Source organism: Camelus ferus, chromosome 20, assembly GCF_009834535.1.
Source record: "Camelus ferus isolate YT-003-E chromosome 20, BCGSAC_Cfer_1.0, whole genome shotgun sequence".
NCBI lineage: Eukaryota > Metazoa > Chordata > Mammalia > Artiodactyla > Camelidae > Camelus > Camelus ferus.
The window spans coordinates 21883263-21896110 of NC_045715.1; the positions used below are offsets into that span (position 1 = coordinate 21883263).

At 44.9% G+C, this 12848-nt stretch overlaps 1 protein-coding gene across 1 annotated transcript; it reads right to left on the minus strand.

Moving 5' to 3' along the window:
* Nucleotides 1-2818: 2818 nt before the first annotated feature.
* Nucleotides 2819-8984, minus strand: LOC102505959 (HLA class II histocompatibility antigen, DM beta chain). Its single transcript, XM_014555725.2, has 6 exons — nt 8551-8984; nt 7116-7397; nt 5417-5701; nt 3869-3985; nt 3700-3735; nt 2819-3157 (listed from the first exon to the last, which is right to left on the minus strand). The coding sequence occupies exons 1-6, from the start codon at nt 8603-8605 to the stop codon at nt 3141-3143; spliced, it is 792 nt and encodes a 263-aa protein (XP_014411211.2). The 5' UTR covers nt 8606-8984; the 3' UTR covers nt 2819-3140.
* Nucleotides 8985-12848: the final 3864 nt, after the last annotated feature.

Here is a 12848-nt window from a genome sequence, read left to right on the forward strand (position 1 = left end):
AAGGCAGTGGGAGGGCTCTTGGGAATAGCAGGCACTGCAACCAAGACCAAAATGGGGATGGAGTTCGACTCCACTCTCATCTGTCATCTGACTCCCCCAATTTTACTTTGGAAACAGAATTACTTGAGAAGATAATCTAAAAATAATTTTCCAAAATAAACAGTGAGAGAAAATACCAATCCTTGTCTGTTCCTTTCACATGAACGTGTGCCTGAGTACGGGAACAAAGAGAACCTGGAACAAAGGAGCATGAGATGCCTCAGGAAAAACACTGAGGAGACATCCTCCCGGGGTGCATTTGGTTTTATTCCCATTGTCCTCAATGTTCCAAAGGAGAACCTCCAAACTGGGGTCAACACATTTCTCTAAAGTACTGGTATCCGCCCAAGGGTTGAAGTGCCTGCCCTCATGAACACAAACCCACATCCTTTATGGGTAGAGAGTTGGACCAGATGACCTTTAGAGTCAAATCCAGCTCTGAGTTCAGTTTTTAAAACAAGCAAGACATTGAAAGGAGAGAACCAATCGTTGGGATAGATATAACCCGAAAGCCCAACTCTCTCTTCCTCTCTTCCTCTCTTCCTCTCTCTCTCTCTCACTCTCTCTCTCTCTCTCTCTCTCTCTCTCACACACACACACACACACACACACACACACACACACACCCTTTTATGGTATTTTGCGATCTGTAACATCCTACTCTCCTCACACAGTCCTGGAGCTGGTCCATCATTACCCTTCTTCTACCTTCTTTCCAGGCACCACTCACTCCTCACTCCCCTGTGTAACAGTATATACATCCTCCCTTTTCTCCCTCTTGTAATCTCACTTCCTAGACCCCGGGAGACCTACGTGGCATTTTTTCCTACCCTTATCTGAAAGGGGACAGCCTTCCCTATAAAACAAAAACCTACAGGATGAGGGCACAGAAAAACCTGATGGGAACTTTTAGAGGGGGACCGGAAGCTCTCCAATTAGCTGACTCCCTCCCTCCTTCTCCTGGAGTCTGGTCACTGTGATTTCCACTGCTGAGACCAGACCCAGACCTTCAGATGTATAGCTTCTCCTTCACAAATGGCCAAGCAGAGACAAGACCCAAAGCCCTAGAATTTCAGAAGAAATTGGCTTTGTCAAACAAGCAAAAACAAAAACAAGAACAGCGAATGGAGAACTGAAAATTAAGCAATACGGCAAGACTTCAAAGAGCAAGTTATTAAAGAAAGCACATAGTGGAGGAGAAGTTGAAGATTACTTACATGACATACAGGCTAAAGGATTAATGTTATACAAAAGCTTTTTAAAGACAAAACAAAATTGATACAATTTGTAGAGATTGTTTCCTGAACCTGCATTTACTGATTAACAGAGCACACACCACTATTTCCTCTCAGAGAATAGCCATTTTGAACTCATGAACATTTTCCTCTCCCATTGACTTCTTCACTAAATTCCTTCCAGAAGAGTTGCCCTGCTTACAAGAATTCTTCTGGGGAGACCACGGATGTGGTGGAAATCAATTTACTGATTGGACAAACACTGAGCACCCACTTCAAGTATCCATAAACAGTGCTACTACCCCCAACTCTTCTCCAGGCCCCCATCAGCATAGAAACCATGCAAGGACGAAGGGTCCCAGCCCCCACGACCACCCCTTCCACCCACCCATATACAACAATGCAGAGAAGCACCCAGGAAGAGTCCACACACAGTCTGTCTTCTGACCCCTCCCTAGCTCATCAGATTCTGATCATATGTGTTCCCACATAGACACCCACCCACAGACAGGCATCCATAACCCCTTGTTCTCCCTCCACAACTCTCTGTTAGGCTAAACTCCTCCTCCAGGACTTGTCTTCATTCCCAATTTATTTTCATTGCCTGAAGTCCAGTATCCAACTCTAATTCCAAAGGCAATTCCATAGCTCAGCTTTCTGTGTCCAGCAGGTGTCGCCCTTCACTGGGAACAAACAGTGCCTTTCATCCACCGTGTGAAATCTAGCCCCCAGTAGTGGATGCCCCTTGGGTTTGGGGTGGAAGGGAATGGAAGAAGGGTCTGAAGAGTGGTGTGCTACCAGCAGGAGGGTCCTCAGAACAAATCAGCCTAGTTACTTCCAGCTCAGATAGACAAACATCCTCTAGCAAATTTGCTCTTTTATCTTAGACAAGTTATTTAACCTCTCTAAACCTCGCTTCCTGGTCAGTGACTTGGAGGAAGACAATCTGTTCCTTATGGGGTAATTGTGAAAAGTGAATGTGATGCAAACTTAAGTCACTTAGGCCAGTGCCTAGGTCTTGATAAGCACTCAAGCTAAGCTCCCATCCCATGCAGGATGTGGAAGTAATAACCACCCAGAACTCAGATCTGAAGTTAAGCTCTGTCCCCTGAATCCTGGCTCTCTGAGGGTCTGTATCAGAGCCGTGATGAGGATCAAATGCAACAATACACATTAAGCACCTTGTAGAATGCCTAGCCCAGAAAACTGAATGACTGATAATAGCTAATGTCGCTGTTGTGGGCTCGCTATGTGCCAGATAATGGTCTTAGCCATTTACAGGTATGAGCTCATTTAATCCTCATTAAGATCCCTTATGAGATAAGTACACTGTTAATCCCCTACTTAGCCCTTACTCTGTGACTCCGTCCCACCACAGGTTAATGTCTTCTTATGAATTATAAATCAGAAAACTGCCCCACATTCTGCTGTGTCTAGATGGGAAAATGGGAGGAAACCATGACTCCTCCACTCAAGTAGGAGAAAATCAAGCCCAGCGCCTAACTCTGCCCAGTCCCACCCCAGGAAAAAGCATGGAAAAAACAGTATTTCCACCAGAGTTTATTCCTCAGAGATGACCACCAGCGACTCACTGCCCTCTGTAGCACAGGGGGACCCCAAAGAGGGTCTTTGACCTTCCTCCCCAAATTATATTCACCCCAGAGACATAGCCTTGGTTTCAGAATATTCCCAGGAATGAGTTCCCCCAAGTTGCTAAGCGGGGACTGGGAAATTCAAAGAATCGAATAGAGAAACTCTAAGATCCAAGAATATGTGGAGGGTTTGAGGATGTTGGAAGGGCCCAGCAGCAGCCCTAAGAGTTTGAATCTCCTTCTCACATGGAGTGGAAGCTGTAGAATTCCACCTCTAGGAAATGTGCTGACCTGCAGAAGAAGTAAAAAGGAAATAATAAAGCACCAAGCCAACCTGACCCCATTGTTTGTCCCTTTAACCATCCATACCAGAGCACTTACTACAGTAATACTGGAAATTCTAGATCGCCAAACTCTAATACTGAGGAGCCACCTTCAGATGCTCCATTGGGTAGAAGAGGGTAGAGGAGGAGGAGCTAGGCTTCCCTCTCTCTGGCGCCTAATCCCAACAATGGCAGCTTAAATCATGCTCTTATTGGGAGGATATAGCTCAAGTGGTAGAGCGCATGCTTAGCATATACAAGGTCCTGGGTTCAATACCCAGTACTGCCTCTAAAAATAAACAAACAAACAAACAAACAAACAAACAAACCTAACTACCACTCCGCCCTTCAAAATAAAATAAATTAAAAGAACAAAAAACATCATACTCTTAGCTAGATCCTGGTAGATGCTCACCCCTGCTATAAGCACCATTAGCTGAACCCAACGCTGATTCCTCTAACCCTCACCCCCTCCAAAGGACCAGCAGGCAAAACCAACAGAGATGTTACCTTCTGGATAAACGGACCCTGGGAGGACAATGTAGCCTAAAAGAAGAAAACATTTGATTAGATGAAACAATCTGGTGTTATTCACAGCCAGTGGGGCAGCAATGCATGAACCCGTCACAAACAGAACGTGAGCAGAGATCGGGGTTGAGCGTTCAGAAGGGTCACTCACCAGAGGAGGCAGCTCTCCGCCAGCTGAGCAAACCGAGAGAGAAGATGATGAGCCCCAGGCCCAGAGTCACTGCTGACACAGAAACCTTCACTGTCTGGATTGGGGACAGCCCAGGAGCTGCAAGGATAGACTTACTAGAACCAATTTCTGTTGCTCATCCCCAGAGCAACTTAATTTACTGCAACCTCCCCCTAGCAGATTCTAAGATGCCAACCCCAAGGGTCCAGCTCACAGCAACCCACTCCCAAGGAAATGATCTTTCCTCAAAACCCCCACCCTGTGGATCTCTACTCACAGAGCAACCCTGGGGAACCACGGCCCCCAGAGTTAGTACCCTGGTTTCCACCTCACTAACATGGCAGGGCCTCTCAAGACAGCCTGTTGTCTTCCTTCACCCCAAAGACACCCTCATCCAAGAGTAAAGTGTTCCTATTCCCCCTCTCCATTTACCCATGGTGACAATATTTGCTCTCTTATTTGCACTACCTGAGCATTTTCCTATTAACATGTCTTTTCACCTTTCCTAACTTCTGATGGTTCCATTCTGTGAGCTATCTGAGAACTTACATGTCTCCCACCCGCCCCATCCAGATTCGCCATGTGTCCTGTCCGAACCTGTCTCCACCCTTCTCCAAAGCCCCCACTTCCTGGAGCTGGTCCTACTCTGACCTGTCCCACTCGGATTCCTTTAATGCTAAAATGAACATTCCGCCACCCAAGGACACTCCTTGTGCACGCTGTGGAGGCGGTCCCAGGAGAGCTCAGGGGAGCCGGTGGGTTCCACGCCGCGCCCCTCATGTCCTTCCCAGCTGCCCAGCAAGACACAACACTTCCCACGAGGAGGGGGGAGGGGCCTGGGCTCAGCAGCCAGTCTGGAATCCTGTCCCTGGCCTTTTGTACCCTTCCTCTTCCTCATTTTTTCCCCTCTCACTCTCTCAAGAATCCCCAAATCTGTGTGCAACTTCTCTTCTCTCATTTCCTTTAACTACTTCCACCTGGGGTTTAAACAATGCTGTCTGGCCCTTGTTCAGTAGCCCCCAAGCATGCCCACCAAAGTGTCTGCCAGCCATGGTTTTTCCTCCCTGATAGAGCAGCCCAGATTCAGTACTGCCCCCACACTGCGAGAGAGTCTCCTTTCTTCTGCGACCTTCTTTAGGTCTCCAATTCCCATTCCTGACCTGACAACAGAATAGTTGAAATCCGAGGATCCTAGAATATTGCATCATTACCAAATCAACATCTTCTTTTCAGGACAGTCATTCTCCCCTCTCACCCTCAGACAAGCACATGACAACAGCAACCAGATCACCATGGCAACAACAACAATAACCAATTCTTTTTCCTTTTGGTACCCCCTTCCCCATCTCTCGTCATGAACCCTCTACAAGTTCCTAGAGATTCAGTGATTCTTAGCATCCTCCGTTCAACCGTATACCATGGACCTACCCATCTCACATTCCCTCTGCCAAAATACTGGTCTTTTTTCAACCACCCACTTGCAGTAGCTCTCTGCTTACATGCTAATTCTTCCCATCTGCACACACTTACTCCAGCCCTGAAGGATGGGCTCAGGAGAACCAATGTGCTCCACCACACAGGTGTAGGTGTCCCCAAAAGAGGGAGTTGTAGCCAAATGCGAGACCGTTTGGTATGTCCAGTCTCCATTGGGCTGTGCAATATTTTGGGCACTGCTGTGAGGGAGGATTGGCTGCCCGTTCTTCCTCCACGTGATGATCACATCAGCTGGATAGAAGTCCCACACATAGCAGGCCAGCATCACGGACTCCCTCGTGTTAAAAGGAGTGGTTTTGGCTACTTGCACAGATGGTGGCCCTGCAGAGGAGGAAAAACTGGTCACAAAGGAGGGTAATATTCCTGACTTTTCCTCCAGCCTAGTTTCTTTCCTACTTCAATTCTTTTGGATTTTGCCAACCAAAACACCCCACCCCTCCCCCACCCCATCTCATTCCATCATACATCCCTTTGAAAATGGGGGGTTATATTCTATTTCCACTTCACTCTTTCTTTTCTCCCATTCCATCACGGCTCCTTCCTTTCTTTTCTCCTCTAAAATTATGTTTGAGCATCATTAAGTAGAAGCTGGGTCTGAACTGCAAGCTGTTTCAGAAGTCATTGTATTTATTTCAACTACATAAGCTAATGATTGTCCAGTTTGCAAAGGTAGGAAAACACTTCTGTCCTCAAATCTGATTTAACAAATCAATTTGCTAAGTAAAACCTTTTTTCCTTGAATAGTTTAAAGAAACAAGACTAACTCAGGACTAACTCTCTTAAATTTGGATTAGGGTAGTCCAACTTAATGAGATTATTAATATTGCCATCCTTTTTTAATTGAAGTATAGTCAGTTTACAATGTTGTGTCAATTTCTGGTTTACAGCGTAATAGTTCAGTCATAGATATAGATTCGTTTTCATATTCTTTTTCATTATAGGTTACTACAATGTATTGAATATAATTCCCTGTACTATACAGTAGAAACTTGTTATTTGTAATCTTGCCATCTTTTAATGGTTTAGTCTTCCAGGTGACCCTTCTGCTTGCCTTGGTGTTTTTCAAGCAAAATCTTAAATAAAAATCCAAGGAATTGTGATAAAATGCAGGTTCTCTAACTTGCATCTGCAGATATTTCCATTCGATGGCTCTGTAGTGGTACTCAAAGACTTGCATTGTTAACAAGCACCTTTCTGGCGCAATTCTGAGAAATCACATCTTAAGACACAATACTCTGCCCTATAGAGTCAGTCTCAGTCATTCTCAGTGCAAGTTATGAAGGGTGAGAGAGTATGCATCAGAATCCGCTGGGAGGCTGCCCCAAATATTACCATGCCTGGGCCCATCCCAGACCTGGAACATCAAAACCTGGGATACAGAGGCATGAGCATTTTGGGAAAAGCCATTCTGGTTATTCTGACAGTTCAACCCCTGGTTGAACTTGGATCTGCATCCTGAGATACCCTGTACAGAAAGAAAACACACATACTCTCCCCCCAATAGCCCCTCACCAGCTCAAAGGTCACCTCCCCTTTCTCATCCCTGCCCCATCCCCAACAGCCACTTTGTTTCCCCTTGAGGGTCAACCCTCCCTCTCTCCACATTCTAGGTCCTCACATTTTTGGCTTCTCTTCTGCCCAAATCTCAACCCCGCCGCCAGCTGAGGGATCCTTCCTGACCTCTCCTCTCCTAACCATGCTTCCTAACAGTCCCTCTGCTCCCCCATCTCCTTACGTGTCCTGTGGGTCAGTGATTTCCAGAAGGGCTGGGTGTGTGTGGCACAGTCCTGGAGCCCATTGGACAAGCGCTGGATCAGGTTTTCATTTCGGTTGAGGAAATCTGAGAGGTATTTAGCCAAGCCATACAGCACCCCAAATTCACAAGGGACCATATTGGCCTGCAGGGGATCCCAGCAGGTCAGCAAATCCTTGTTGAAGGAAATACAATACTTGAACTCCTTTGGTGTCCCGTCATCATCCAACAGACAGCTGCTTTCCACATGAGCCACAAAGCCACCTACAGGGGCCAGAGAAGGGGAGGGCAGGTCACCATCTTCTGCTGGGAGTCCAAGCTTCAGTTACACCCAGTGACTGGGGTATAGGTTCCTGCCGGAGGCAGCATCTCCTGACCAAGCTTGTGTCCTAGAGTCTCTGAGAGTCCCCATTCAGGGAATAGATGGTAGTAGCAGAGGACTTTTTAGATCCCATCTCCTTTTTATGTGAGACCAAGTATGGGGACAGGAGTGGCCCCAAGTGATGTGCATGTGTAAACACAGGATAAGACCTTCAGTAAGGCAAAAAATTTGTTTTAATTTTTAGAAGTAATTATTTTATTTAACTGGCAAAAAAGAAAATTGAAAATGTTTTGGAGGAGGGAGAAGGTATAGCTCAGTGGGAGAGTACATGCCTAGCATGCACAAGGTCCTGGGTTAAATCCCCGGTACCTCTATTAAAAAGAAACAAATAAATAAACCTAATTACCTCCCCCCAAATTTGTTTTAAAAAAAGAAAATGTTTTATTTATTTAAATAAATACTTAAATATTGTCATATTATGATACATACATACACATCTACACACACACACAAAAAGGAATAACCAGGTATGACATAAAAGTGTGAAATGTCTTCCTAATTTTTTTCTCGACGTTTTCTATGAAGCAATCAGGAGTTAATTGTTTCTCAATGTGATTTTTATTTATAGATAATAAGTTCTTAGATAATATTAAATCTATTCAATAGAACATTGAAAACTAATTAAAGAATATCTATTTCAAAATAAACCTTATTATTACAGTAAGGCAAATTATTGAGTGGAAAGGGGTGGGGTGGTCAAAGGAAAGAGTTAGCTTTGTCCTGTGCTGGCTATATTATTAAATATTCATGCTCGCTCACGAAGCATTCACTATGTACCAGGTACTGTGCTAGGCGGTTGCAGCAGTAAACAAAACAGATTTTGCCTTTGCCTACGTTCCAGCAGGAACTGTCTATAACACAAATAATTATACAGCTTAATTACTATTAAAGTTGCGACAAAGATACAATACAAAGTGCTATAGGCTTGTATAATAGGGAGACAACTTGTTTGGGATGTCCGAATCCAATAATAAACTAACCCTCTTACTCCAAAGGAGCAGAGGAAGGGAGGGTCCCAGGAGGGAATGTCCTTACCTGCTCCGGTGCAGCCCAGGCTGAGGCCCAGCAGCAGCGGCAGGAGGGCTGTCATTCTCCGCTCTGGGCAGCCCCAGGGAATTCAGTCCCCTGGACCAGCTCTTCCAGGGGCCTTGGGTCCTCGCCTGCTCCAGAAGTCCCAGCCTGGGTAGGTGGTCTCCAGACGCTGAGTGGGAATGTGGTAATGCCCAGGCCCCCCTGATGCTCTCTAAGTGAGTGGTTCTCAGCAACCAAGCCCCTAGATACTAAACCTGTTCCTTACCAGCACATCTAAGTCGCTGTCCCAAACAGAATTGTCAGATTGGCTGGGTAGGTGGGGACAAGTGTACAGACAAATCGCTGAGCGCCCCAGCCCAGCATCATCAGTCACTAGGTAAATCTCATCCTGCCCTAGGCTTTAAACAACTCCTGGTATCTTTCTTAACTCTTCTCCTGTGGAATAGGAGGATTTCCCTAGATAAATGGAGAGAATCATTGCATTCTTCCCAGGATGTATGTAGCCTAGACTGCCCACTGGTTTACCTGTTTCTTCTCAAAGTTCTCCCAAAGACTGGGACTAGATAACCTCTCTTGTTCCTTAAAGGGAAGTTACTTGGGAAATTAACCCTTGGTTACATAACCCTAGGTCTGTCCTATCACAACAGGACAAGGGGCCCTCCTGGGGAGGTGGCAGAGGCAGGGCTGCTGAGAAGGAAGCAGGCACAGGGAGAGTGCAGTTATCTGGCCCTAAAACAAGATGCAGATTAAGGGAAGCAGTTCCACCTTAGAGATCAGGGCCACAACCCTGGAAATCACTCCCTGGGCCTCCACTGCTTCTTCTGTACTAGCCAAGCAGGCTCCTTTCTGCTTTCTGCTCTCTGGAGCCAGGAAACCCTATGCTCCTACCTTCTGAACCATCTCAGGGCAGACCACAGGGCAACTCCACTTAAATCCCTTGATAAACAGCTGGTGACGGGCCAGTGCCCAGAGCTCACTTGTCTCCCCCAACTCAAAACTGTCCCGTGTGTTTCCCCTACTGGTCCCATGTGTCCTGGGGCAGGAGCTCGCATTATGAGGCCACTAGAAAAATGAGATAAAGCTTCCCTACTTTTCTCCCCCTGGAAAAGACAGATTTTCAATGGCAATTCATGGTCATTGTGAACTATACAATTGATAGATTTTTCCATTACACATTTAAAACTCTTAAGTTGGCTTCTCCGGGCTCCCCACCAGTCTTCAGAGCTGCCTTGGTTTCTGAACACTCTTGAATTTGACTTAATAGCGAGCTAAACAAAAGGGGATTAGGCGGGAACCCCTTGATACCACACTAATTTGTCCTCCCTCAAAGTCCCTGACCCCAAGAGAATCTGATATTTATGAAGAAAAAAGGGAAGGAGGGGAAAAAGCATGTACCAAAACAGAATACCAAGATGATTATCAGAAAAAAAGACTTGTTTTGAGTAACTAGTTGAGCTTAACTGAAGCTCCACCCCAACTCTCAAACCCATCTTGGTTATAAGATTGTTCTGCACTTTAACGTCTCTAATGAACCATTAAGTGTGTTGAATGGGCAGAAAATAGGGGTGAGGAAGTCCAAAATTTGCTGTGCTGCTACTTTGTGACAGATGCTGTGCTAAGCAGACCCTTTACACACTGTCTCACTTCATCTCAGAAGACCTGTTAGTTGTCCTCATTTTAGAGTTTGGAAAACAGGTCTAAAGAGTCACCCCCAAGGTCTAGAGGTACACACACACACACACACACACACACACACACACACACACTTGCACGTGCCCACACGCTCACTACATCCTGGGACTGAGATGACCCACATAAAGGTAGCTTGTGGCCGCCTCCCCTGAGAAAAGGAGAAAGAGAAGAGCCACCCCATCCTTCTAAGTCTTATCTTTCCGATTCACAGTTCCTTCTGCTCTTAGAACCAGTGTCTCTTCCACTTTCTCTTTCGACAGTTTCAGATTTGTGTGACTTCTCCTACACACATGCACACTTCTTCCTCCCATCTCTCCTTCTCCCCCTAAGTAGGCGCTGAGTGTAATCTTGCAGGAACCAGGTATTGGGATCCTTTTCAATGTCTACAAAACCCACCCTGGCACAGGAACACTCATGGGGTCCTCCATGGTCACTCTGGTGCAGCCCTCTGCCAGCTCACTGAGGCTCAGCGAGTTCCCTCTCGTGTCTGAGTCTCTGCTCTGGCAGCCAAAGGAGATGTGAAACCTTCCCACAAGGCAACAGCAGGAAATGTAGAAGATTTCACTTCTCTATTAATGAGAAGACTGAGGGTGTTTTTTAGAATCAAGCAGGACAGAAAAAACCAAAACCACAGACCTGTGCTCAGTGAAGCGGTTTCTTTCTTCCCCTCTTCCTCCTAACCTTTTTTTTTTTTTTTTTTTTTTTTTACAGACATAGCTCTGTCCCCTACCTGCAGTCAACCCAAAAGAATATTTCAACTGTCCTATCTATGTTGGTGAGTGGATAATTATTTATGCAGCATCAGGACTGCAGAAGTTTGGGAACTCCAGCCAGCTTCCCATATGATGTCCCTCTTTTCCTGCCACTACACAAGGGCCCAAAGAGTGAGTCCTCTCCTTTCCTGCTGCCTCTTCCCCTAGTCTGGCCACCACAGGCCAGAAGTGGACTAACCATGATGTTTATGTGCAAAGCATTACAGGGAAAACCAAGAGCTAAGAAATGTGGACTCTGCCCCCACATCTTTCGCTTGTGGGGAGTGAGAACAAATATTTACAAAGAGAAGAGTTTATGTTAAAGTAAGCAATAAGGCCAGTGGACTTAAAAGAGAAAAGAGAAGTCATTGCGGGTTTGGTGGCCAGGAAGTCCTCTCCATTGAGTGGGCTGGATTTGCATCGGAGAAGAGGAAGGCAGTTGGCATTGTGGTCTTGGCACAAGCTTGGCCATGTTATAAGGTGCTCTTGGGGGTCTACCAGGTACTTGGACTGGCTAAAACAAAATGAGCTACAGTAACGTCACTGGCATTGCACATTGCAGAAAGTCATAAATTCGTTCTTATGTTTTTTCGGAGAATATGGCCATAAAAATAAATCTCTTCTAGTTACTTCCTAAGGTTCCCTCCTGGAAGTTCTCAGGTTCCTCTTCTGGACAGATGGTTTTAACTCAAGCCTCTGTGGTATAAACTCAAAATTTCCTCAATCTGTCAGTCATTTGTAATTTAAAACCAATAGCAGGAGACCACATTGTGACTTCCTTCAGTGTCTTTTCAAAACTACACACTTATGCATCCCACCAGGATTACATTACTTCCCAGTTGTCCAACCTCACCCCCACCCACCTCCCACCTTACTTCTCTCAGGGCTCTCCCTCTTCTCTACCAAGATTCACTGCTCTAGACCCTGATGTTTGGGTTGCTGTTGCTGTAACTAGTTCAACATCCTTCCTTCCTGCAGCCAAATCACTTGAACTACTAGAGGATAGTCTACCTGATTTGCCACCGTGACTCTTGAGTAATATTATTCTTTCTCTGTCTTAACTATGAGAAAATAGAGACAGAGGCAGTTTAGTGATTGCCCAGTTTTACCCAGATGCTAGGCATTAGCACCATGACTTGAACTCAGGATTTATGATCCTAAATCCTAGGCTCCTAATAATCAGTTAGAAAATAATTGAAAATTGCCAACCATTTATAATAGTAATTTTAAAACTATAACATATTTAGAAATTAACAAACAAAAGCATAAGAATTTTATGGGAAAAAAGATACTTTATTAATATACACAGACGAAGAACTCAAGAAGCAAAGAGACATACCATATTCATGGATGAGGCATCCTAACATAATGAAGAAGTCCAATTTCCTCCCAAATTGCTAACCTACATGCTGTCCCAAACAAAATCATAGCAGAATTTGGGGAGAACTTGACAAGCTGATTTTAAAATGTACCAGATAATAAAGTCCATGAGTATCTTAGACAATTTTGATAAAGAAGAGCAAAATGTGTTTTTTTGGGGAGGTGAGCTGGCAAAGGAAATGAAACTAGCCCTACCAAATTTTTATACATATTAAAAAGCCATAATAATTGAAACATGGCTAAGTGGACCCAGGAACTGACAAACCAACTGAACTGAATAATCCAGAGACAAATCCATGCATTTAGGGAAATTTGGAATAAAATTCCTAGGAATAAATTGAATATTTGATAAACAGTATTAAGAAGATCAATTTAATGTATTGAGAAGAAGAAAGTTGTACCCATACTCACACCATATAGAAAAATTCCAGATCAATAAAGATCTGACTATGAAAGGAAAACAATAGCACCAATAGA

Bases quoted from the DNA above. Each gene is read 5' to 3' on its own strand.
- LOC102505959 (XM_014555725.2), bottom strand. From the start codon at position 8,605: ATGACAGCCCTCCTGCCGCTGCTGCTGGGCCTCAGCCTGGGCTGCACC. The intron at 7,398-8,550 runs GTAAGGACATTC...TGGCCCCTGTAG, and splicing joins CCTGGGCTGCACCGGAGCAG to GTGGCTTTGTGGCTCATGTG. The intron at 3,986-5,416 runs GTAAGTGTGTGC...CTATCCTTGCAG, and splicing joins GCCCATCCTTCAGGGCTGGA to CTCCTGGGCTGTCCCCAATC.